The sequence below is a fragment of the Palaemon carinicauda genome, chromosome 8 (assembly GCF_036898095.1).
Source record: "Palaemon carinicauda isolate YSFRI2023 chromosome 8, ASM3689809v2, whole genome shotgun sequence".
Lineage (NCBI taxonomy): Eukaryota > Metazoa > Arthropoda > Malacostraca > Decapoda > Palaemonidae > Palaemon > Palaemon carinicauda.
In genome coordinates this window covers 48847080-48871414 of record NC_090732.1, presented here as the reverse complement: position 1 = coordinate 48871414, position 24335 = coordinate 48847080, and the positions used below count along the sequence as shown (strand labels likewise).

The window sequence follows — 24335 nt, the reverse complement described above, 5'->3', positions numbered from 1 at the left end:
TAGAGAACTCTTGCTTGAAGGTACACTCAGGCACACTATCCAATCTGTTCCCTCATTTCCTTTCCTCACTGGGCTATTTATCCTGTTGAAGCCCTTGGGCTTATGGCATTCTGCTTTTCCAACTATGGTTGTAGCTTAGCTAGTAATAATAATAAAAATGATAATAATAATAATAATAATAATAATAATAATAATAATAATAATAATAATAATAATAATAATAATAATTTGGAGGCTCCTAAACCTGAATTAAAACTAGGCCTATTTGTAGTGTTTTATTGAAGCTTCTGTTGTGTTAATTATCATTGTTCGGGGTAGGCCTACTCCTGTCATTCATATTATTTTGTTTGAATCTATTTTTTATAGTTATTTACACACACACACACACACACACACACACATATATATATATATATATATATATATTGTAATAATCATCATCAGCCATTGCTAGTCATTATGTGTGTGTATGTGTGTTGCTAGTCATTGTGTGTGTGTGTATGTGTGTGTGTATCAGCGCTTGCTCATAACAGTTATATATCACAGATTATTAAACATCACCATATTTATATACTGGTGACGTCATGACACGTGACGGGCATCTGGTATCTCTGACGTCACAGATGCCAAATGGCGTCAAGAGGGGGTAGTACTGTGACGATTCAGTGATAGTACCAACATTAGTTATAAAAGGAGTACCCTCATCGTGATATATGGTTTTGCTGACCCTCTGAAACTGGTAGATAGGTGGCACGTTGTTGCAAGTAGAGTGGTCTTATTCATTTACTCTAGATTCTAAGCAATAGGATATATTTAAATAGAAATAGGTTCACGTGAAGTATACAATGTTTTCACATTCTAGGGAAGAGAATTACGTATTGTTCATAATGATTTTTAATAGATAAAAAGCTTCTGTAACTATGGTATTCCAATGAAAATAATGCATAAATCAACCATTTATTTAAGATAATATATAAATCCTTGATTACTTACAGCTATATTAATCTATAAACATAACAAAATTGTCAAAACCACTGCGAATCAAATAATGCTAGATTAGTTAAGTTACCCTGAAAACTCTTGGAATGTCGTTTTCTTTCGACTACTTTATAGAGAGGGGGGGGGGGGGCCTTACCAACACGTTCCAACCACCCCCAAGGGAGTCCTGCACCAGGTCCTGGTATTTCAGCTTCTTCAGTGATAGTTAAAAAATTTAGATCAAGGCCGTTGTGTACAATAGACTGTGTCCCTTGTTATGGTTGCCAGAAGATAAGTTCAGTTCATTTTAAATTTCCTTGTGGATCGTAATACTTTATCTTAAATGGTTTGATTGATGTGATAGATTGAATACAGTAAAAATCAACACATGCTTACACAGTACTTCATAAAATTAATCTGAAATGAAATTGCAAGTATATATATTGCCCTCTCTCTCTCTCTCTCTCTCTCTCTCTCTCTCTCTCTCTCTCATATATATATATATATATATATATATAGATAGATAGATAGATAGATATATAGATTGATAGATTGATAGATATTGATATATATTGCCTCCAATTAAGTTTTTTACTTTTTATGGCCTAACACATGCATACACATTTACACACACACACACACACACACACATATATATATATATATATACATACATACATATATATATATATATATACATATATATATATATATATACATTATATATATATATATATATATACAGTACATATACAATCAAAGAAACACAATAAAGCAAACGAAAACTGAGGAGCCGTTATAGAGGTGCAGTCTGGCTCTTACTAACTCAAACGTTTGCTGAACCCAGAAACTTTAGCTTCGTGAACGTTTCTGTTTTGACCTTGAAAAACTCCTTTTTCATTTGTTAAAAGGAAATATGTTGTTCTTGTGAATAGTGAATCAGATATTTGGTAAGTCTGTAAGTCATTTTAGGAAGAGTAATTTTATATTGACTGGTCAGATGTTAAGAGCCCATAGACTGGTGTTTAATTGGTGTATGAACCAATATTAAGGGTTTAAAGGTCGATCATGAATGGCAGAGGCAAGCGACAATGACAGCGCCATAGAGAATAACCATATATACATATGAATAGCACCCAACCCCCTATCCACCTAAGCTAGGACCAGGAAGGGTAAACCAATGGCTGCTGATAAGCTCCCCCAAACCCCCCTCCCATTTCCCAAGGGAAGCCTTTGTATATTATGGGCCAGATCCTCCCACTTGCATTAAAAATGGACACCAACTAACCTCAACTTCCCCCTCCTAACCTAACCGACAAGCCGTGTCCGTACTTAATTACCTAACGGGGGGCCTAACCGCCCCCTTACGCTGCCGTATTCTTAGTCGGTTGTTATCATTTATACAACTTCTCCGTAGATTGTAAACAAACAAATGAATATATCAGCAGTATAGGATATAGATAATTTTTTGCAGTTTTCCAGGGATTTATTACGCATCCGAGAAAATAATGTATAGAGAAGAAAAGGTTGGTTTCACCATGATATACCTACATATTTATTTTGCGGTGAAAATAAGTGTCATTTCCGAAAAAAATGGTCGTTTTTCAATAGGAAGAACCAGGTTTTAATAGGAAAGCTTTTCCCGTCCATAACTATAATAAAAAAAGTAATTAAAGCTTGATCGGTACTTGAATCTCAGTCTAGCAGATCGCCAGGCAAGGACTTTTCTAATAGGATACCATAACCATTAGAGTAGATCTGGGGATCTAGCCTCTTTTATTATAATTCTGGTATATATTTGCAAGATGGGTCTAGGTTGAGATGAGATTGTCTAATTAATTTGTTACTCATCGAGTCATTACCCTAACATGTTTGGTAGTTTGCTGTAATCGCTTGCTTTCATGCATATGGTTACCATGAATGGATATTTTGTGATTCTTGTATTTTTTATCATTATTGGTGATACAAACTTCCTCCGTTATGAAATACCCAGAGCTCTTGTATAAATGTGGCCAGGGCCTTCCGCGTGCATAGAAAATGGGAATTTCCTGCCCATTTTGTAGTTGTTTGTAAAACATGACTGTTTTACTAAAAAAATCTGTGTCCGTCATTCTGCAAAACCCCCACACAAAACACCAAGTAACCTAACCTACGAGTTGTGTTCTTGCTCGCTTAACTAATGGGGCTAACGCCCCTTACAAATCCCCTTAGTCTGCTGTATTCTTAGCTTATCCTGCGTTTGCTTCACAACCCGCTTCACTGGTGGCACAGTAACATAATCATATTTCGTAAAGGTACTCAAATTTACAAGTAATGATAAAGTTTATTGTTGTCCTAAGGAACTACATTCACCCCACAATATATTAACCCTTTTACCCCCAATGGACATACTGTACGTTTCACAAAACACATCCCTTTACCCCCATGGACGTACTGGTACGTCCTTGCAAAAAACTGCTATTTACATTTTTTTTTTTTTTTGCATATTTTTGATAACTTTATGAGAAACTTCAGGCATTTTCCAAAAGAATGAGACCAACCTGACCTCTCTATGACAAAAATTAAGGCTGTTAGAGCAATTTAAAAAATATATATTGCAAAATGTGCTTTAAAAAAAAAACGCCTGGGGGTTAAGGGTTGAAAAGTTCCAGTTATCCTGGGGGTAAAAGGGTTAACATCCCAAATATTGCTTACTTATATTACTCAAAGTCACTGAAGTTGGAATTTTCCGGTGGTATCATCTTATTTTTGGGTAGATGAGATTAGCGATTAGCGATTTTCCATCATACGTATGACGCAATTTACCAACACTACACTTTGAACAAATGCAGGAATAATCCCCCAGGAGTCCTATCTTATATAACGGATTTTGAGCGAAGCGAAAAATCTATTTTTGGGTGAGATAGCCATGGCGTCCTGATGGAAGGTTCCTGTTTGGTAGCTTCCTTGGGTATAAGACTACTAAGATATTCCCAGAGAATTTAACCACAGGTTATCACAGAATTCTAACCTCTGGAGCGAGTATCTCAAAGGTTTCCCTTTAAGACATCGTAATACAACAGGGGACACGCATGTCTGGTCGTGCCACATAGCTATCTCCACCCCGAACAGAGTTAACGCTTCGGTGTGTAAGGGCTGAGAATAGCTGGGAGCCGTTCCACAGCTAATCTCACTCGTGGCTACTACTGATACTCGAGACGTAAACAAACGGACGCCATTGCTCTAATGACGTCACGCGCGTCTTTATCCTGGCGCCAGTTGCTGCCCATCACCATGATACAATTGTGTAGGGTGGGAGCAAACTGAACGAAGTAGTAGGGAGGGTCCATCAGGACGCCATGGCTATCTCACCCAAAAATAGATTTTTCGCTTCGCTCAAAATCCGTTTTTTGGGCTCAAGCCATGGCGTCCTGATGGAAGAGTACCAGAGAATCAATGTATCGTGGTAGATTTTCCCCCAGAGTTAAGTGCCTAAGCATTGACAAAACAGCAAAGTAATCTTAGGTAAGAACCATAGGAACGAAGTATCCTGCCCCCCATTGGTAGGAAGTTCCCATGGGCTATGCCGACGTCAAAGTGGTATTGAAGGGCTATTCATCTTGACAGAAGAACTTTTAAGAGCTTAGAGATGAAGCAGAATGTTTGATATTTGTATAGGAACATTCTGAAGTAGGCCAGTGGTGGTTGGGCACTGTGTGTAGAGTTCATCTCCTGATTATCAGAAGTAAGTATTCGTGTAGGAGCCTTACTGAGACAAGGTGAATATAATTTAGGAATAGACATCCTAAATTCTTCATGACCATAAGAAAGGAGGAATAAATAAAACTATGACAGTATGTATTTCATAGTAAGTAGGAGCTGAAAGAGACGCATAAGTAATAAAATAGAAATTTTATTTCACAATGCAGAAATTAAATAATTTACAGCAAAAGTAAAGTTCATTTACAGTAATAATAATGTACATAGAAATAAAGGCTTGCTCTTGAATCTGAAAGGGAATTTCAGGATTAGTAGGTACTCGTTCTCGAGGAACGCAAGTCTTTAAATAACACATCATGCTCAAGGCATGCGGCACTTGTGTGACACTATGACATTTCACCTGGGATAAGAACAGTTATAAAAGCACTAAGTGTTTTTAGACATCACTATGAATCACTCGAGGGTCAACATAGGCACCCGAAGAGTTAGAGTCCCAAGTAACTCACTGTTCTACGCAGAGTTAGGTGCAGGTTTCATAACACTACCTGCGGCTACCACAAAATGTTTGATTTCGTGCACTTGTTTCGCATAATGTTTAAAGAAAACTCGCGAGGACTTCCAGCCCGTAAAGTTCTTAAGGCTCTCGAAGTCCATGCTCTGAAAGAAGTTCAGAGAAGATGCCACTTTTCTAGGATCATGACCAGCGGGTGTACTGTTCGGATCCGCTCTGCGAATGAAGTAGGTGATTTTCGCTCTTAATTGTTTCAGTGACAGGTCGCTGCCCGATGTTTCTCCTTTGAAGAGTTGGCCTCCACCAAAGTTTGAAGTTCTGCGAAGATAGACCTTGAGGCTCTCTACTGGACATAGAGAGACATCCTCCTTCAGGGGGCATATTCTCCAAGGGCCCCATCTTTTGGTGGGTAATTCATTTTTGGCGAGAAACGTCGGATCAGGGGAGAGGGTCACTTCTCCTGAATCAGCAAACAGGATGTGTCCCTCTTCTCTTGATAATGCCACTATTTCGCTGACTCGAGCTCCCGAGGCGAGAGCAAATAAAAATATAACTTTCTGAGTCAGATCCTTGAGGGGGCATGAATCATTGTCCAAGTTGGAGGCGAAATGGAGCACCTTGTCTAGTGACCAGGAGATCGGTTTCGGAGGGGGTGCTGGGCGTAGGCGAGCACATGCTTTCGGCAGTTTGTTAAAGATGTCGTTGGACAGGTCAATTTGGAAAGCATATAGAATTGGTCTAGTCAAAGCCGATTTGCAGGTTGAAATCGTATTGGCTGCTAATCCTTGTCCGTGAAGGTGAATGAAGAAGGACATACAGAAATCAATGGTGATTTCTTTAGGATTTTTTGCTTTAACAAAGGAGACCCATTTCCTCCAGGATGATTCATATTGCCGTCTCGTGGATTCGGTCTTGTATTCCTCTAGGAAGTCTAGACTTTTCTTCGAGATCCCAAACCTCTTCTTTGCGGCAAGGGAGAGAAAATCATGAGATGAAGGTCCTTGATTTTCGATGATGAAGCGAAGACAGTCGACTTCTGTACTTGTTGAGAGAGAACTGGGCCCGGGAGAGGGATCAGCTTGGGCTGCAGCTCCAGGACCAGGGGGTACCAGTTGCTCCGGGGCCACTTGGGAGCCACTAGGGCCGCTGTCCCTTTGAAGGTTCTCAGTTTGGAGAGGACTTTCAACAGAAGGTTGGTGGGAGGGAACAGGTATATCTTCGACCATCTGTTCCAGTCCAGTGACATGGCGTCCACCGCTTCTGCTTTGGGGTCCTCGTACGGGGCTACGTACAGAGGAAGTTGATTGTTGTCGCTCGTTGCAAAGAGATCTATCTGAAGTTCTGGGACTTGATGAGAGATGAAGGAGAATGATCTTGCGTCTAGAGACCATTCCGACTCTATCGGGTTTGTCCGAGATAGAGCATCCGCTGTCACGTTGCGGAATCCTTGTAGGTGAACTGCAGACAGGTGCCACTTCTTCTTCTCCGCCAGACGGAAGATTGGGAGAAGCACCTGATTTATCTGGGGCGATCTTGAGCCCTGGCGATTGAGACAACGAACTACCACCGAGTTGTCTAGGGTTAGACGGATGTGGATCGAGGGCGGCGGGGATAGCTTCTTCAGAGTAAGAAGGACCGCCATGGCCTCCAAGATGTTTATGTGGAACGTCTTGAATAGTGGAGACCAGGTCCCTTGAGCTTGTTTCAGGTGGGAGTGACCTCCCCAGCCCTCCAGTGAGGCATCCGTGTGGATGTTGAGTGATGGAGGAGGGTGTTGGAGAGGAATGGACCTTTTTAGGGCCATTGCTTCCGACCACGGCTTTAGGAGGCGTCGAAGTCTGTTTGGAAGCCGTCTCTTGAGGTCTCTTCGAGCGATGGATGCCGATCGTCTCCAGACTCCCGCGGCATCCTTTAGCTGTGCACGAAGCACTGGGTTTGTCACTGAGGCGAATTGTAGAGAGCCTAGAACTCGTTCCTGCTGTCGTCTTGAAATGCGTTTGGATTTCAGTAGTCGCTTGACAGACCCTGCTATTTCCTTCCTTTTCTTCTGGGGGATAGAAAGGCGGTGTGACTGAAGATTCCAGTGGATTCCCAGCCACTGAAACTTCTGAGCCGGAGAGAGGCGAGATTTCTTCTCGTTGATCTTGAATCCCAGGTGTTCTAGGTACTGGGTAACTTCGTCGCAAGACTTTGTACACTCTTCGGGCGATGGAGCCCAGACTAGCCAGTCGTCGAGGTAGGCCATCACCTGGACGTTTCTTAGGCGGAGCTGTTGTACTATGGCATCCGCCAGCTTTGTGAAGATCCGAGGGGCCACATTGAGGCCGAATGGCATGGCCCGGAAGGCGTAGCTTTTTCTTTGGAGTCGAAATCCTAGGTAGGAGGAAGCGTGATGGTTCATTGGAATGTGCCAATAGGCATCCGCCAGGTCTATAGAGACCGTGTAGGAACCTTGAGGCAGAAGGGTCCTTATTTGTTGAAGCGTCAGCATCTTGAATTTGTTGTTCTCTATGAACTTGTTGAGGGGGGATAAGTCCAGAATGACTCTGAGCTTGTCTGAGTCCTTCTTGGGAACGCAAAACAGTCTCCCTTGGAACCTGGTGGACTTTACCTTCCTTATCACCTTCTTGTTCAAGAGGTCTAGAACATATTCTTCCAGAATGGGGGTTGATTGTTGAAAGAACCGCTGGAAGATTGGGGGTGGTTGCACCCAACTCCAGCCTAGACCGTTCTTGATGATGCTGTGTGCCCAAGGATCGAAGGTCCAACGATCCTGGAATTGGCGGAGTCTTCCTCCCACCGGAAGCACTTCATTGCTTCTGGTGTCCCGAGGACTTGTTGCCTCGGCCGCTAGCTCCCTTTCCTCCTCTACCTCTGGAGGGACGACGAGAGGCGTCTCTGCTTGCACCCCTGGACGAGCCTCTACCTCTGGCATGAAAGGTAGTGGATGGCTGCTCAAAGGCAGGGGTGAAGACCGGTGACTGTGACAACACCGGTTGGGGGACCAATTGAAAGGTCTGTTGTGGTTGGGCAACCACTTGGGAGGTAGCGGGTCCCGGAAACTGACGTCGTTGTTGACGTTGCTGGGGTTTCGGCTTCTGAGGTTTCCTCTTAGGCTGAGGTCCATCGTCCTGAGAGGTTTTCCTTTTTCTGGACATGCCCCACTTGTGGAGAAGGTTCCTATTCTCCGTGGCGGCTCTGTCAGTTATTTCCTTGACAAGGTCAGAAGGAAACAGGTGCTTTCCCCAGATGTTGGAGGAAATCAGCCTCCGGGGTTCGTGTTTCACGGTGGCACCGACAAACACGAATTCACGACAGGCTCTACGAGCCTTTATGAAATGGTACAAGTCCTTCATTACCGTGAGTAAGTGGGATTTGGCCAGTACCATGTAGTGATCAGGTACTGCTGTGTCACAGGCCATAACTTCAAGTTGGACTTGATGAGAAAGAGATGCCGCAAGCCTCTCCTTCGTGTCTTGTTCCCGGCGAAGGAGGTGATCATTGAGCTTAGGGAGGTCTTCATTAAACTGACGTCCGGCGACGTCAGGATCGAGCCTACCCACGACGAAAGTATGTTGGACATCTTTCCATTGTCTAGTGTCAGGGGGTGTCACGATGGAGAAGGGTCTGCACTCCTCCAGTGCAGGGCAGGGTTTTCCTTCTTCCGCCGCTTTAAGGCATGCAGCTAAGGCCTTTTCCAAAAATGGAAGAATCGCAGTGTCAGGTGCGACATATGTAGGATGCTTCTTGCTCAAGGCAGGAAGCTTAGAGCAGGTAAAGCCCCTGCTCTTAAATGCGGAGGCTAGCATAGCCTGGGCCTTTGCGAGATCGAACACTATCTCTTCTTTAGGTTCGGTCTCCTCCTTCGAGGCAGGTTCGGAACGAAGTCGGACGTAACAGTCCGGGTAGGCCTCGAAGCTTGGGAAGAACTCCACATCTTCCAACGGGACCGTGCCGATCTTGTCACTAACAAAGATCCTGCCGGTCGCAATAACCATATGCTCTGCATACCTCCACGGGTTGGCATGAGAGCAAGCTGGGAGATCCTTGACCGACATCTTCTTCGTGTCTCTGGATCCAATCATAGACCTGATGGACTCCTGGTTCTCCTTCAGTCTGTCGTCCATGACAGCTCTAATCAGTCGGATCAGTTCTTGGGTAGAAGAGGAAGGATCCGGGGTCGAGGAGGTAGACGGAAGGGACATTTCCGTCGGTGTAGGAGTAGGCGGAGGGATGGACGAGGGAGTAGCTCCAATCTCCGACTCGGTGTATTCCACCTTGTCTTCGTCCTCTTCGGCTCCTTGAGCCATAAGCGTCTTCTCCGTGTCTTCCGAGACGTCAGAGATCTGTTCATCATCCTCGGAATCCAAACGACACTCGTGCATGGACTGAGCCATGACCACATCAGGTTCCACCGTAATTTGGACAGTGGGGATTGCTTCCTTTGGAACCACTGAGTCAGGGGAGGCCTTAGGGAACAACAGGGACCTCAGTTCTTCGGTGGCCAGGTACGGTCCAGTAGCATTTCTCTGAAAACCACGCACCCACTTGCGCAGTTTTTCACGAGCAATGTCTCTAACCTCCGCTGAGGGAGGGTTATGGAAGGCCTCAACTAGGTAGGCCTGGCAGACCGTACATTCCAGTGGATTCCAGAACTTCCAATCCCCTTTCTTGTCTGAGCAAGGGGCGTGAGTCCTGCACGCCGTATGTCCGTAAAACTGCGAGCGTTTCACAGCACAGTAGGCGAAATCGCACTTCATCTGCTCCTCCTGTGGAAGAAAGAGGAAATGAGTATGGGGGAGTCATAGGAATGGCTCTTAAATTAAGTTAATATTAATCATTAATTTTAACTTAAGGAAGGTGTGATGCATGGAGAATGAAACAGTAAAGGAGAACACGCTCCATGCATCTCGCCCGGCTGGTTACCATAGGCTTGGTCCTGGGATAATCCAAATGACCGAGATCATTGGATATAGTTTCCTAGGATTTCCATTATATTGGAACTCCATGGAAAGCCAAGGACAAGGTTGGGATCGAATTCATTCGGTTCCCAGATAAGAGCCAGAAGGCCTCATTAAGGGTAACTGCTTCTGGCAACCAGCCGCGCTAAGATGCACATAGCATGCTGGAAATAGAAGAATGCAAGGAGACAGCATGATCACTAATAGAGCAGTACTAGGTACTGATCTTAGAAGCAAAGCAGCTTATCTATTTGCAAGGTAGGGCTATCTTAGTCTTATGATAGCTACAGAGAGGGGGTGCAAGTATTCTTGACGCCTCCGGGGCATCCGGCAAGCCGCCGGCACGCCGGAGCTCGCTCCAGCATAGATTCTGGCACTAGAACAGACAATTTTCAAAGTCAGGTAGATACCAGGATGGCGGCCGCCGGCACAACGGCGGCACGCCGGCAGGGAGCGGCGGCTCCGGCAGCCGGAGGATGCCGGATTGGTGACTGGGGTAAGGATGGTACAGGTAGTATCGGGTTGCCGGCAGTATATGCCGGCACTCCGGAGATCGACCGGCAAGCGGACGATTAGATAGGAGTAGGAGAGCTGCCGGTAGTAGCCGGCGGCAGCCGGCAGTCCCTCGGTACACGGGGGGCTGGCGGCAAGGGTAGGGAAGTCACCAAGAGGGAGGCAGGTATTGCCGGCAGTAGAGGCGGCAAGAGACCGGCACCCGGATAGATAGAGAGACAGGGGGAGGGGGGAAAGGATGCAGGAAGTACCGTCAGGGTTCCAGACATCCCTCCCCCTCCCTGAGGGGGTGTACCCATGATAGAGACAGGCTCTAGCATCCATAAGCAGGGGTCACTATGGACCGGGAGCAGGTAGCCCAAGGGAGGACTAGGGAACACCCAAGAGGGGGGGGGGGAGACTCCCCTATGCAGAGCTACACTAGTAACTAACCTTATAGGACACTATGAAGGTATATGTACCAGAGCGGACAGCACAGGGAAGCTCGGGTAGCCCTACTCATCCACCCTAAGGAGGATTTGTAGGACAGGGGACAGATGAGTATAAACTAACCTAAGCATAGGCTAGGCTATACAAGAGATAGGTGGGGAGGGAGAAGAGAGGGGTCTTCCCAGGAAGGGTTTCTGTACCAGAGCGGCCACAAAGGGAAGGGAGGACACTCCCTAACCTAAGATTAGGCTGATCGGCTAAAACGGTGCAAGAGTACAGTTTCAGCATGAAACAGAGAAACCTTCCTAACCCGGCCTAGATCAGGGCTAAAAGTCCTGAACTAGGCAAGGAAGAAGACGTATCGCTATCGCAGGAAAGTCGTAGACCATCCTAGCCATAGAGGTAGGCTAGCCTAACCTCACTCTCAGACGCAATCCTAAAGGGGGTTCATTCCTTTAGGGAGGACTGAGAGGCGATATAATACTCTATTAGACAATAAATCCCTTTACTCAGAAAAGGGATCAAGGCTAAATAGAGGGAGTGCCGAGGCAGGGGATGAAGGAAGCATATAGGGGTCCTAAGGTTAGGTTAGGCTAGAAAGAATCACTGACTAGCCTATCCCCTATATGGTCCCTGAAGGCGAAAACATTTGCATCACTAGTCAAAAGTATTGTAAAATAATAATGCCACTATCTTCATAACTTAGTCTAGGATCACTGATAAATCATGCATGAACACTTGTATATAGGCTCCTGGCCTGGGGGCTATAGTAGCCGACTGGTATGAGGTCAATCGATGACCGATAAAAAGCGTCTAAACACGATATAAAAGTTCCTAGCTATGAAGACTAAATAAACTAATGTATTCGATTAGTATATAATGCCGGAAGCGTTGTTGTGGCTAACTAAATAAGACAAGCAAAACAACAACGACGCCATAAAATGGCGGGTCCGGTAGAGGCACAGCTCTGCCACAAAACATCAATTATTTCGCGAAATAATATTTACTTTACGGCCAGAGCTTAATTAAACAATACTGGAACCTTGTACTCAACTTTCCAGAAGAAGGCGAGGCTGAAGGTAACGACATAGCGAAGATGCAAAGCGATAAAGTTCACACAAGGGAAAATCCGTCTAAGTAGGGCAGCTACTAAACAAAGGATGAAGACGCGCGTGACGTCATTAGAGCAATGGCGTCCGTTTGTTTACGTCTCGAGTATCAGTAGTAGCCACGAGTGAGATTAGCTGTGGAACGGCTCCCAGCTATTCTCAGCCCTTACACACCGAAGCGTTAACTCTGTTCGGGGTGGAGATAGCTATGTGGCACGACCAGACATGCGTGTCCCCTGTTGTATTACGATGTCTTAAAGGGAAACCTTTGAGATACTCGCTCCAGAAGTTAGAATTCTGTGATAACCTGTGGTTAAATTCTCTGGGAATATCTTAGTAGTCTTATACCCAAGGAAGCTACCAAACAGGAACCTTCCATCAGGACGCCATGGCTTGAGCCCAAAAAAATAAATTGTAAATTCCTTAGTAAACTTCATAACCCTTAACATTTTTGAATTGATTGAATTATAAGAATAATTTACAATTTTCAACGCTTTCGGAGTGATGCGTTGCCATCGTGTCTCGAGGGCTAAGATTGGCCATCACCAACCCATGCTTGATGCTCCCATTACCCTGTTAAAATTTTGGAAATATTGAATTATGATTTGATCAATAACCCAGTAATTTTCTGGGTCAAATGAGGTCGTACTAGGTTGTTTTCTAATTACCATGCCTGCCGACTACTTCAGTAGTACTCCGCTAAAGTGTTGCGAATTGGTAATAAAAATAATAATTCCCAAATCTATACGATTCTTTATTGCATTATTGATTTATTAAATTTGTGCCTAAAACTAGAAAATTAAATAAATGTTTGCGTTGCAAGGATAGCTGGATGTTACGGAAACAGGATTATGATTCTTAAGAGTACTGTATCTATGATGAGGGAGTTCTAGTTTCAGTTATCATTGGTTATATTCAATAGTCTCCAATGCACGAAATAAATTCTAAGAATTATTTTTACCATATGCATAAACATTTCCAAAGGATTTGGTAACCGCTCATTTTTTTTTACACATGATCCCAATATACACGTATATTAGAATCATGGAGGAATCTCAGTGGGAAACTGGAGTCTTGGGTGGGGAAAACCCTGAAAACGGTGCATCGTTATGTGATACCTAGATGCCCGATTAGTAAGAGAAAACCTTCTTTATTCAGTTTGGTAAGGGTGCCAACTGGAGATCAAGTGCCATAGCCTCTGTACCATGGTCTTCCACTGTCTTGGGTTAGAGTTCTCTTGCTTGAGGGTACACTCAGGCAGCTGTTCTGTCTTGTTACTCTTCCTCTTGTTTTGTTAAAGTTTTTATAGTTTATATAGGAGATATCTATTTTAATGTTGTTACTGTTCTTAAAATATTTTATTTTTTCTTGTTTCCTTTCCTCACGTGGTTATTTTCCCTGTGGGAGCCCCATGCCTTATAGCATCCTGCTTTTCCAACTAGGGTTGTAGCTTAGCAAGTAATAATAATGATCATAATAAAGTAAAACAAAAATGAAGCAAGAATTATTTTGGGAGTACATTCTAACCTAACCTTAGCTAACTAAGTACTGTATGCTGGGTCTTTTCATGGCAGAGTGGCTTTCACCTTTCAACCCTCTCGCCACCTAACCTGATTTAGGTCTCTATGCATGGACATGTCATAACTTAATCTTACCTAACCTAACAAGCCTGGTCCTTAAACTATTGAGATGCTTCTTGTCTCCGCACCCTTGAACTTTTTGACATAACGGGAATTACTGGACCAAAATTCAAAGAAAATACTAGGAAATGTTCTAAAATAAGTTTACTTACCTTAGTAAACCAGGCCTCTAGATCTAATGCAAATTAAGAGGGCTACCATCGAGCCTAACCCATAAAGAGCCAGAACTGACATAAAAATGCCAATGATGATGATGAATGATTACATTTCCTGAAATCTTTTGATCAAATTTGATTGCAATACTTTGGCTGAATTAGAATTTGTTCTAACACAAAAACAAAGCTTTCTCCCTTTAAGTAGGAGATACTTCAGTGCAAGATCGAATAGGACTCTGGTTTGTATGGCTAGGAAAATTACAAATTACCGGTACTTTAAAGATTTTTCTTTTTTTATTTCGGGAAATGATCAAGCAAGCATATGACTCATGTAGTGAGAAGGATGAGTATGGAGCTTGAACAAGACACAAAGTCAGGGCATCGGCCATCCATAATCTCTCGGAAAAACTAGTCGGTCTCTCAGGTAATGAAGGCAGAGGTTTTGAGGTGCCAAACCACCTTCGTCTTCTTTTTTCCAGTCCCTGGACATATTTTTCTATGGGTCCTGTAGTGGCTGCTTAACAAGTTTTGTAGTTCTCCCAGCTCCTTCTTTGATGAAATGTATAACTTCTGACTTTTCTACTTTCTTTTCCATTTAAAAGGGACACGAGTTGAACTTTTCTTCCCCTTCTAAAGGTAAAGAAGTTGAAATGTTACTTACTGGATTGGATGATGGCGCTGGTAAGCCGTATAATTGAATACCATTTCTTAGACACTGACTGATAAGAAGCAGCTTTCCTGTCCTCCTTTGACAAAGGGAAAAAAGACAGATGATAAGTTTCATCTACATACCATTGACTAACTATGCTTGTTAGGTTGCAACTGCAGTTTCCAGCTTTACTGGATATGTTCTTATACAGTAACTAGGAAAAATGAAAATTATTTCTTTAAAATTTTCTAATTTTAATAGAATACTCATCTTTGCCAAATATACCTGATTTTCTTGTCCTTCCAATTAGCCTCATCCCTCAGTTTCCACATCTATTTTCTGGCTAGTTGTATCTAAGCCCTTTTCACCATAGCATTCCACCTTCTATATTAAATATGTTTCCCATTTTCTGTACACTTCCATCACAGTTGACTAAAACTTAGTCTCCAAGCAATGATCCTTCAACCTCTCTATAATACACCAAATGTAGATAAATATTTTTGTTTACCGGTATCACCCGGGTCAGAATGGCGCATACCAAAAATCGTGGCCCTTTATGTAGTCCTTTACTATGTGTAATTGTAAACCAGAATGAAGTTTTGAATGTTGGTTTTCTCAAGCGAGTTTTATCTTGTGAAGAATATAAATCATTGTCTTACATTTGAAGTTTCTGTTCCATCTGCTTCACTTAATGACAAAACTTCTGGACTGGCAGTAGTAAGAGAGTGAAAATAAGTGGGCAGATATGAAAGAAATAAATGTAGGAGAAACAAAGGAACTAGTGCGAAGAACCAGCAGATATGGTGTGGTGGAAGGAGAAAAGCAGTAGTTTGGGTGACAAAAGCGAGGGTATACTCCAGTTGAAGGGTGACTTCACTGGATTTAGGTTACTTATGAAAGTGCTTGCATCAGACCTTTAAATTTTAAAGCAACAAGTTTAAGTAGGCTGTTGTTTGTATTTTACAAAGCATAGAATTTGTGTTAAATGTTATACTGTAAGTCGATATCTGGTAAAGGTAGCTTTTATGAAAATCTGAATGTATTTTTCCTACTTATGCAAACCTTCGACATTTAAAAGGTTTATTTTCTGGCACACCTTGCACGTCAAAGTATACCCCTTTTAAATAACAACGGTGTATATAACTAGGAAAAATACAAATTATTTTTTTAAATTTGTGATTTTTATATATTAAAAGTTCAACAATATATGAACATGTGTTACCAAGTACAGTAACTAATCTTGTAATTTTTTTATATTTATTTTTTCCCTCAAAGTAGTCTAGTGGACATGGTAGTAACTTTCATCTCTTTTCTTTATATTGCAGATCAAAATGAATGATCCGTGGGAATACATAACCTCATTAGGCATAAAGCACTTCAACTGGAAAGATGCGTTCTATGCCGAGGGGAACAAGATATGCCACTTCCTAGAGAAAGTGCCGTGTGTCGACCTTGATGATGAAAGCGTGATGCATGAAAAGTATGTGTGATATTTGATTTTGATGTTGTTCTATGATGTTATAATATTTTATGTTTCACATCATCATGATGCATTGTAGCTCAAACTGACCATGAGCTAGAGAGTAATACTTCTTCTTTCTTACTGTTATGCCCTACATTAAGGGGTCGGTTGCCTGATGCGCCCTCTCCAACTACTGTGATTACTGTATGGGAATATTTCATGCTGTTAATAGTAGATAAGTCATTTTTGTTCCGTAACCGAAATACAAACCACGCTATTTACATTGGGTTTACCTCTTAGCGCAGCTGAAATGACGAGCCAATAGTGTTAACGAGGGTTAATTACCCCCGCGCTAGTTAGCGGGGGTAGGGGAAGGGTAGCTTGCTACCCCCCCCCCACACACACACACACACCGGTGACTTGCTTCACTTCACTTTTGGCTCGGCGGTGAACAGACGTGTCTGTTCATCGTCCTCGTTGACAGCCTTTAATCTTTTTTTCTGCTTTTTCTTTTCTACAGCTTGTGTGTTGGTTTGAAGTTGACTTTCGTTATTATTATCTTACAATGCATACGTGCCCTGGTGTTGCCAGCCGCCCTTGTGGTACCTTTATGTCGGCCTTAGATACGGACCCTCACACCCTTTGCCCTCAATGTCGGGGCCGACGGTGTGACCAGGAAAACGTGTGTTGTGAGTGTAGGGAGTGGTCTGCCTCCTAGTGGAAGAGGTTTGGCCGCCGGCGTAAGAAGAAGTCCAAGAGAGACCGTTCTCCTTCGGGGGTTGCCTTGAAGGAGGAAGGTTCTCGGGATTCTTCTTTCGCCGCCCAAACCTCCTCCGAAGCTCCCCCTCGACCGGCTCCTAAGGAGAGTCGGCCGAGTGGTAGCGCAGACCCTAGTTCTGTTTCCCGACCTTGGGTAGGGGGAGAGGGCGTCGCCTCCCATAGCGGGGCGGTTCCCCCTCCTCCTCCGGGGGAGGTTATTGATGAATCACTGTCTAATGATGATCTTTTACAGATTTGGGCTTCCCTGGGGCTTAAGGGCTTGCCTTCCAGGGTCGCCTTGATTGACCTTGTCTCGTTGGGGGCCGCCCTTAAGCAGTCGCCGGCGGTAGCAGAGGTAGACACTCTGTCTATCGTCGACGTTGTGGTGGCAGAGGCCTCTGACGGGGCTGGTCAATCCTCTGCAGGTGCAGTTGAGGTTGATGGTGCTGATGGCTCTCCTCCCCCCTCCGTACATCCTTCGAAGGGGGAAGTGAGTCCTACAGGGTCTTCTGCTGTTCAGCTTCCTTCTAAGGAACGTGCTTTGACTGAGACTCCCCTTCGGAGGACTGATGGTCCCGATGATCTTCCCCGTGGCCGCCTCCGCCGTAAGGCTCACCATCCGCCGCGTCGCAAGGGCCTCCCTTCCCCTTATAAGGGGGTTAAGAGGCGCCTTTTTGGATCTTCTTCCTCCAAAGGGGACTCTCCTCGTCGTACTCAGCCTACAGCTCCTGCTCCTTTGGACCTCTCTGCAGACCGTTCTCCAACTCCTGTTAGATCTTCACCTTCTGGGGAACTCGTCACCCGACGGGCAACGGTCCCTTCGGGGGTAAGGGATTCTTCCCTTCCACGTGCAGTGCTAGCGCACAGGCACTCTCCTGCTCGTCAGCGCTCTCCTGATCGTCAGCGCTCTCCTGCTCGTCGGCGCTCTCCTGCTCGTCAATGCTCTCCTGCTCGTCAGCGCTCACCTGTTCGCCGGCGCTCTCCTGATGTTCGCCCTCCTCGTCAGCGCTCTCCTGAGGACATCTTACATCCTGTGGTTCCTGAGGAACGCTTAGCGCGCCAGCATTTTTCTGCTCGCCCTTCTGCAGTGTTAGCGCTCTCCTGCTCGTCAGCGCTCTTTTGAGGATCATCGCCCTGTGGTCTCTGACCATCCTGCAATTCCTGTTGAACTCCCTGCACGCCATCAGTCTCCTGAGCTCTCTCATCCTGTGTCTACGCAACAACGTTCGTGTTCTCCAGCGCATGTGTCAAAAGCACATGTTCGCCCACGCGCCTACTATCTTCCTGTTCGTGAACGCGCCGCGCCACCTGTTCCTTCACAGGATCTCACGCGTCGCCCTCCTGCTCGCCAGCGATCACCTACGCGCCAGCGATCACCTGCTCGCCAGCGTTCACCTGCTCGCCAGCGCGCACAGGCTATTTTAGTATCACCTATTCATTAGCGGTCTCCTACGCGTCAACGATCACCTACGTGCCAGCGATCACCTACGCGCCAGCGCGCACAGGCGATTTTAGTATCGCCTATTCATCAGCGTTCTTCTACGCGTCAGCGATCACCTGTTCATCGGCGATCTCCGGACCGCCCGCGTGATTTACAACCTGCGCGCACGCGTTCTCCAATGCTTCATCGACCAGAGGTTCTGAAGGAAAATGGTTTGCCATCTACTAGCTCACCATCCCGCGATCACTCACCTGCGCGTGCTGCGCGCTATCGCTCGCCAACGCGTCACCATGCGACAACGCGCCATCGCCCACCTGCGCGTCAGCGCTCGCCAGCTCACCACCAATCGGCTGTTGATCTTCCTCGCCCACGCGGCAGCGCGTTTCCTCGCCATCGCGCCAACGCTTTCATTCGCTGACTCGGACACGTGCTCAATCACCTGTGCACCCTCACGCCCACTCGCCTGCGCGACCGCTCGCCTGCGCGCCCGCTCGATCATTCGCCTGCGCGCCCGCACGACCGTTCGCCCGCAGGCCCGCACGACCGTTCGCCCGCAGGCCCGCACGACCGTTCGCCCTCGCGCGACCATCGTTCGCGGCGAATTTCGCAGCCGGTGGTAGCAGCAGGAACGCGTGTTCCTAGACCGCTCGGGATCGCCTCCACCCAAACGCTGGATTTTAGTGCAGGACAAGGATGATACTGAGGAGAGGTTAGTGCATCATTCTTCCCCACCTTCTTTTCAGGCAGGTACTGTGGTGTCCACTCCAAAGGATCGCCCGATCCCTTTCCCTTTAGCGAGGATTTCGGACTCTGTGTCCTTGGAGCGACAGACTTGGTTTGGTCGTCTGGCGCGGGCGTTAGTGAGGGTTATGAAGCCAGCACTAGCCGACCAGGGTAACAAACCAACGGCTGTCTCTCCTACGCTGAAGAGAAAGAGAGGAGTGGACTTCGTGGTGACTTCCCCCAGAGCGAAGTTGGTTCCCAAGAGGTCTGTCGCGAAGACCCCTTCTCCTGCTCGAGTGCTTTCTAATTCTCCCGTGGACGAGGCCTTTCTGTCCTCGGGTGAGTCCAGTGAAGCGGTAGTCTTCCCCTCGGCACCAAGGGGGGAGACCGCTTCATGGACGAGAATCGTCTCGTGAGGAAGGGGCTCCTCGAACCTCTTTGTTGGGATCCTGTATCCCTCCCAGGAGGGAATCCAAGGACTCCAAGACCGTCCCGAAATCATCTTCGAGGATTCGCCAGGAACCCACGGCTCCCTGGGGGAACGTCCACGCTTCACCCCAGGAAGAGATCCCTGGGACAGGAGACTTGGCTGCCAGCCCGCAAGGAGGAGATCAGCAGGAATCCGAACATGCCTTCTGTTAGGTCCTAAGCCTGATAAGGCAACTTAACGGGCTTATGGATCCCGTCATCGCCCCCCGTGAAGGCAAAGATACTATCTTGGATGAAGTGTTTGACGTTCGGAAGGCCCCTAAGTCCAGTGCGGCTCTGCCTTGGTCTCGGGGTCTGAAGAGTGCCAGAGCTAGGACCAACGCTCAGCTCACGATTCTTGCCTCCTCCAGTCGTTCCTCTGCCGGGAACAAACTCATCCCTCCTCCTCGTCTTCAGCAGAAGAGGTGTTTCGAGATTCTGGGTGAGTCCAGCCTCGCTCCTCCTCTCCATCACTCTGTGGAGGAGCTGGCGAAGGGAGTTCCCCTTGAGAAGCTCTCTGCCCGGCAGGTATCGTTCTCGGCGGCAGAGATCCTTAGCCACGAGAAGGTAGCTAAGTGTGTCGTGCAGGCCACTTCGTGGCTGGACTTTTGGCTAGGATCTCTGGGCATCCTATTGCGCTCGGAGGACTTGTCCAAGGAGACCAATAGGAAGGCCCTGGAGACCTTCTTGCTCTCGGGCACCCGCTCCATCGAGTTTTTGGCGCACCAGGTTACCACCCTGTGGGCCAACTCGGAGTTGAAGCGTCGCGATGCTGTATCCGAGAGATTCCATCCGAAGGTCCCCGCCGTGGATGTGTGTAGGCTCCGACATGCTTCCCTTCTGGGGGAGAACCTGTTTGAGCCTCAAGACATGGAGCGAACGGCTGAGAGGTGGAGGAAATCCAGCACGGACTCCCTCCTCCATAGGCCCCTTACAGCTCGGCCCTATAAGCCTCCAGCTCCGCCGCAACAGCAGCAGCAGCCTCGTAAGGCTCCAAAGCAGGCACCGGCAGTTAAGAAGGTGGTGTCTAAGCCCCAGCCCTTTCCAGCCAAGGTCAAGAGGGGCGGTAAGTCCTCCAGGGGAGGCAAGACTCCTAGGGGTGGCGGCCGCGGCCGCAAGCCCTAGGGGTGGCAATCCCCCTGCGTGTCCACCTGTGGGGGGATGCCTTCAGCGTTGCATCCGCAGGTGGCAGCAACACGGGGCCGATGCTTGGACGGTCTCAGTGATCGGCCAAGGCTATCGCGTCCCGTTCACAACATCTCAACCTCCCCTGACAGCGAATCCAGTGTCGTTGAGCTCCTATGCCACGGGATCGGCAAAGTGGCTGGCCCTTCAGGCCGAAGTCGAGACCATGGTCGAGAAGGGTGCTCTCCAGGAGGTCGTCGACGGCTCCCCAGGCTTCTTCAGTCGACTCTTTCTTGTAAAGAAGGCTACTGGAGGCTGGAAACCTGTCATTGACCTCTCAGCTCTGAACGGGTTTGTCATGCAAACCTGGTTCAGCATGGAGACAGCAGACACGGTCAGACTTGCGGTGAGACCACAAGACTTCATGTGCACACTGGATCTAAAGGACGCGTACTTCCAGATCCCAATCCATCCGTCTTCCAGGAAATACCTGAGATTCTGCCTAGACGACAAGATCTACCAGTTCAAGGTGCTGTGTTTCGGTCTCTCCACAGCTCCTCAGGTGTTCACCAGAGTGTTCACCCTGATTTCATCTTGGGCGCACAGGAACGGCATTCGTCTCCTTCGTTATCTGGACGATTGGCTGATCCTAGCAGACTCGGAGTCGACCCTTCTTCAGCACCGAGACAGGCTTCTGGATCTTTGCCAGGATCTGGGGATCGTGGTAAACCTTGAGAAGTCCTCTCTGCAGCCGTCCCAACGACTGGTTTATCTAGGCATGCTAATAGACACCGATCTCCACAAAGCCTTTCCATCAGACGACCGGATAGCAAGGCTGAGGAGGGTGGCGGAACCCTTCCTCAGGCGAGAAGAACTCCCCGCCCAATCGTGGTTGCGTCTCTTAGGTCACCTATCCTCCCTGGCTCGTCTAGTTCCAAACAGCCGCCTCAGGATGAGATCCCTTCAATGGCGGCTCAAGTCCCGGTGGAATCAAGGATCCGATTCCCCGGACATTCTGATCCCAATGGGGTCTCTGGAACAGACGGACTTGCGATGGTGGCTGGTCGACGAGAACCTGCGGAAGGGAGTGAGTCTTCTCGTCCTCCCCCCGGAATTGACTCTGTTTTCAGACGCGTCAAAAGAAGGGTGGGGGGCGCACGTTCTGAATCAGAAGGCCTCAGGCCTTTGGTCAGAATCAGAAAAGTGCCTACACATCAACCTGCTAGAATTGAAGGCCGTCTTTCTGGCTCTTCAGCAGTTCCAACGGTCGCTGGCGGGTCACTCCGTGGTGGTGATGAGCGACAACACCACGGTAGTGGCTTATATCAACAAGCAGGGAGGTACTTTTTTGCAGCAGCTATCCCATCTTGCAGTAGAGACTCTGAGGTGGACCGAAATCCACTCGATAACACTATCAGCTCGCTTCATTCCTGGCAAGAGGAATATGCTCGCCGACAGTCTGAGCAGGGCGTCGCAGATAGTGAGTACCGAGTGGTCTTTGGATCCTCAGATAGCCAACAAAGTCCTGACTTTGAGGGGTTCCCCGACTGTGGACTTGTTCGCGACAGCTTTGAACTTCAAGCTGCCCCTGTACTGCTCCCCAGTCCCGGACCCCAAGGCACTCTGGCAAGATGCTTTCCAGCAATGGTGGGACAACATCGATGTGTACGCCTTCCCACCGTTCTGTCTGATGAGAAGGGTGCTCAACAGGACCAGACTATCGGTCAACTGTTCGATGACTCTGGTAGCTCCGCTATGGCATCACGCGGAATGGTTTCCGGACCTTCTGCAGCTCCTGACGGAGCTCCCGAGAGAGCTTCCTCCACGACACGAGCTTCTCAGACAACCCCACTCCGGCGTCCCTCACAGGGCCGTAGCCTCGCTTCGGCTTCACGCCTGGAGACTATCCAGTGTCACCTCGCGGAGAGAGGCTTTTCGCAACAGGTTGCGGAGAGAATGTCTCGGCACCTGCCAAGGTCCTCTGAGGGAGTCTACCAAGCAAAGTGGAGAGTCTTTTGTGGTTGGTGTCGTGGAAGAGGTATCTCTCCACTCGATGCCACTATTCCAGCAATAGCGGACATCCTCGTTTATCTGCGGGAAGAAATGCGCCTTTCTGTCTCGGCAGTGAAAGGCTATCGCTCAGCCTTAAGCTTGGGCTTCAGACTGAAGGGCATGGATATTTCTTCATCGCTAGAACTCTCTTTACTCATACGTAGCTATGAGCTTACCTGCCCCCAGTCGGAAGTGAGACCCCCTCCTTGGAACGTGGTTCGAGTCCTCAGGTCTCTAAAGAGACCTCCCTTCGAACCATTACGCCAGGCCTCCGATCGCCACCTGTCTTGGAAGACAGCTTTCCTACTCGCTTTGGCTTCGGCCAAACGGGTTAGTGAACTTCATGGTCTCTCGTACGACATCGCCCATTCAAGGGGATGGGGGGAGGTAACGTTCAGGTTCGTCCCTGAATTTGTTGCCAAGACTCAGAATCCTGGAGTGCCGGATCCTCGCTTTAACTCTTTCAGGATCGCGAGTCTCCGTTCTGTAACAAGCGGCCCAGACCAGCTGCTACTATGTCCAGTGAGGTGTCTGAGGCACTACTTGAAGAGAACGGCTGCAGTCCGTCCTCAAGTGCGAGCTTTGTTTGTGAGCACAGGCAGGACTAAGAGGAGGGTCACCAAGAACACCATCTCAGCTTGGATTCGAAGGGTTATCCACCATGCCTTGAATCCTGACCCTCCTCCGTCACGTCGCCCTCGGGCCCACGATGTCAGGGGTATTGCTACATCCCTGGCCTTCAAGAGAAACTTCTCTGTGACGCAGGTACTTCAAGCTGGGGTCTGGAAGCGTCAGACGACCTTTACAGCCCACTACCTGCAAGACGTGACCCACAGGAGCCTCGATACGTTTACTATCGGCCCTGTGGTGGCTGCACAACAGCTTGTCTAACCTCAGGCTCCTTTTTGGACAAATAGCAGTAGGTTGAGGGCATTGTTACCCGGTCTTAGTCTGCGTGAATGAAAGAGTATGTCTGACCCATACTTCTTTCTTCATTCTCCCCTCTCTTGGGGAAGCAGCATCCTGGTCCTCGCATAGTTGACCTCGACCTCTGCAGGTAACCCATGCTTCTTTGTGCTCCTAGTATTAAGCTTAATACTGTTGCGTCTCCCATACCCTGACGAGGTGGTATTAGGAACGTCCTATCCTAGAATTCCTATCTGAAGGTCTCAAGGTCAACTTCATAGGACGAGTCACACTCTCCTCCACACACTGCTTATGTAGGCCACTCGTTCCTAGCGATGCTAGGAACTTGTGAGGTACAGGGGCTCCCTTTCTCTAGTGCTGCTCACTGAGGGATCGAGCCCCCGGGCAAGCCGAAGTCAGTAAGGCTGGGGACTTTCCACCCTTCCTAAGGTGGGTCACCCAATGTAAATAGCGTGGTTTGTATTTCGGTTACGGAACAAATGACAAATTCGAAGATAATTTATATTTTTCCTAACCATACAAACCTTAGCTATTTACACATATGTGCCTGCCATCCCTGACCCCTAAGTCAAGTCCTACCTCTAAGTGAAGTGAAGCAAGTCACTGGTGTGTGGGGGGGGAGGGGTAGCAAGCTACCCTTCCCCTACTCCCGCTGACTAGCGCTGGGGTAATTAACCCTCGTTAAAACTATTGGCTCGTCATTTCAGCTGCGCTAAAAGGTAAACCCAATGTAA

At 47.2% G+C, this 24335-nt stretch overlaps 1 protein-coding gene across 3 annotated transcripts in view; it reads left to right on the top strand.

Moving 5' to 3' along the window:
* The window catches only part of l(2)k10201 (lethal (2) k10201), a 62860-nt gene that overhangs the window by 18572 nt on the left and 19953 nt on the right, over positions 1 to 24335 (top strand). The window contains exons 1-2 of one of the 3 annotated variants that reach the window (XM_068378615.1): positions 1790 to 1936; positions 15970 to 16124. In XM_068378615.1, coding sequence (XP_068234716.1) covers positions 15976 to 16124 — 149 coding nt within the window. In that variant the 5' untranslated portion in view covers positions 1790 to 1936; positions 15970 to 15975. Of the gene's footprint in view, positions 1 to 1789; positions 1937 to 15969; positions 16125 to 24335 lie in introns of those variants that run through there. The other 2 variants (XM_068378616.1, XM_068378617.1) reach the window with 2 other exon arrangements.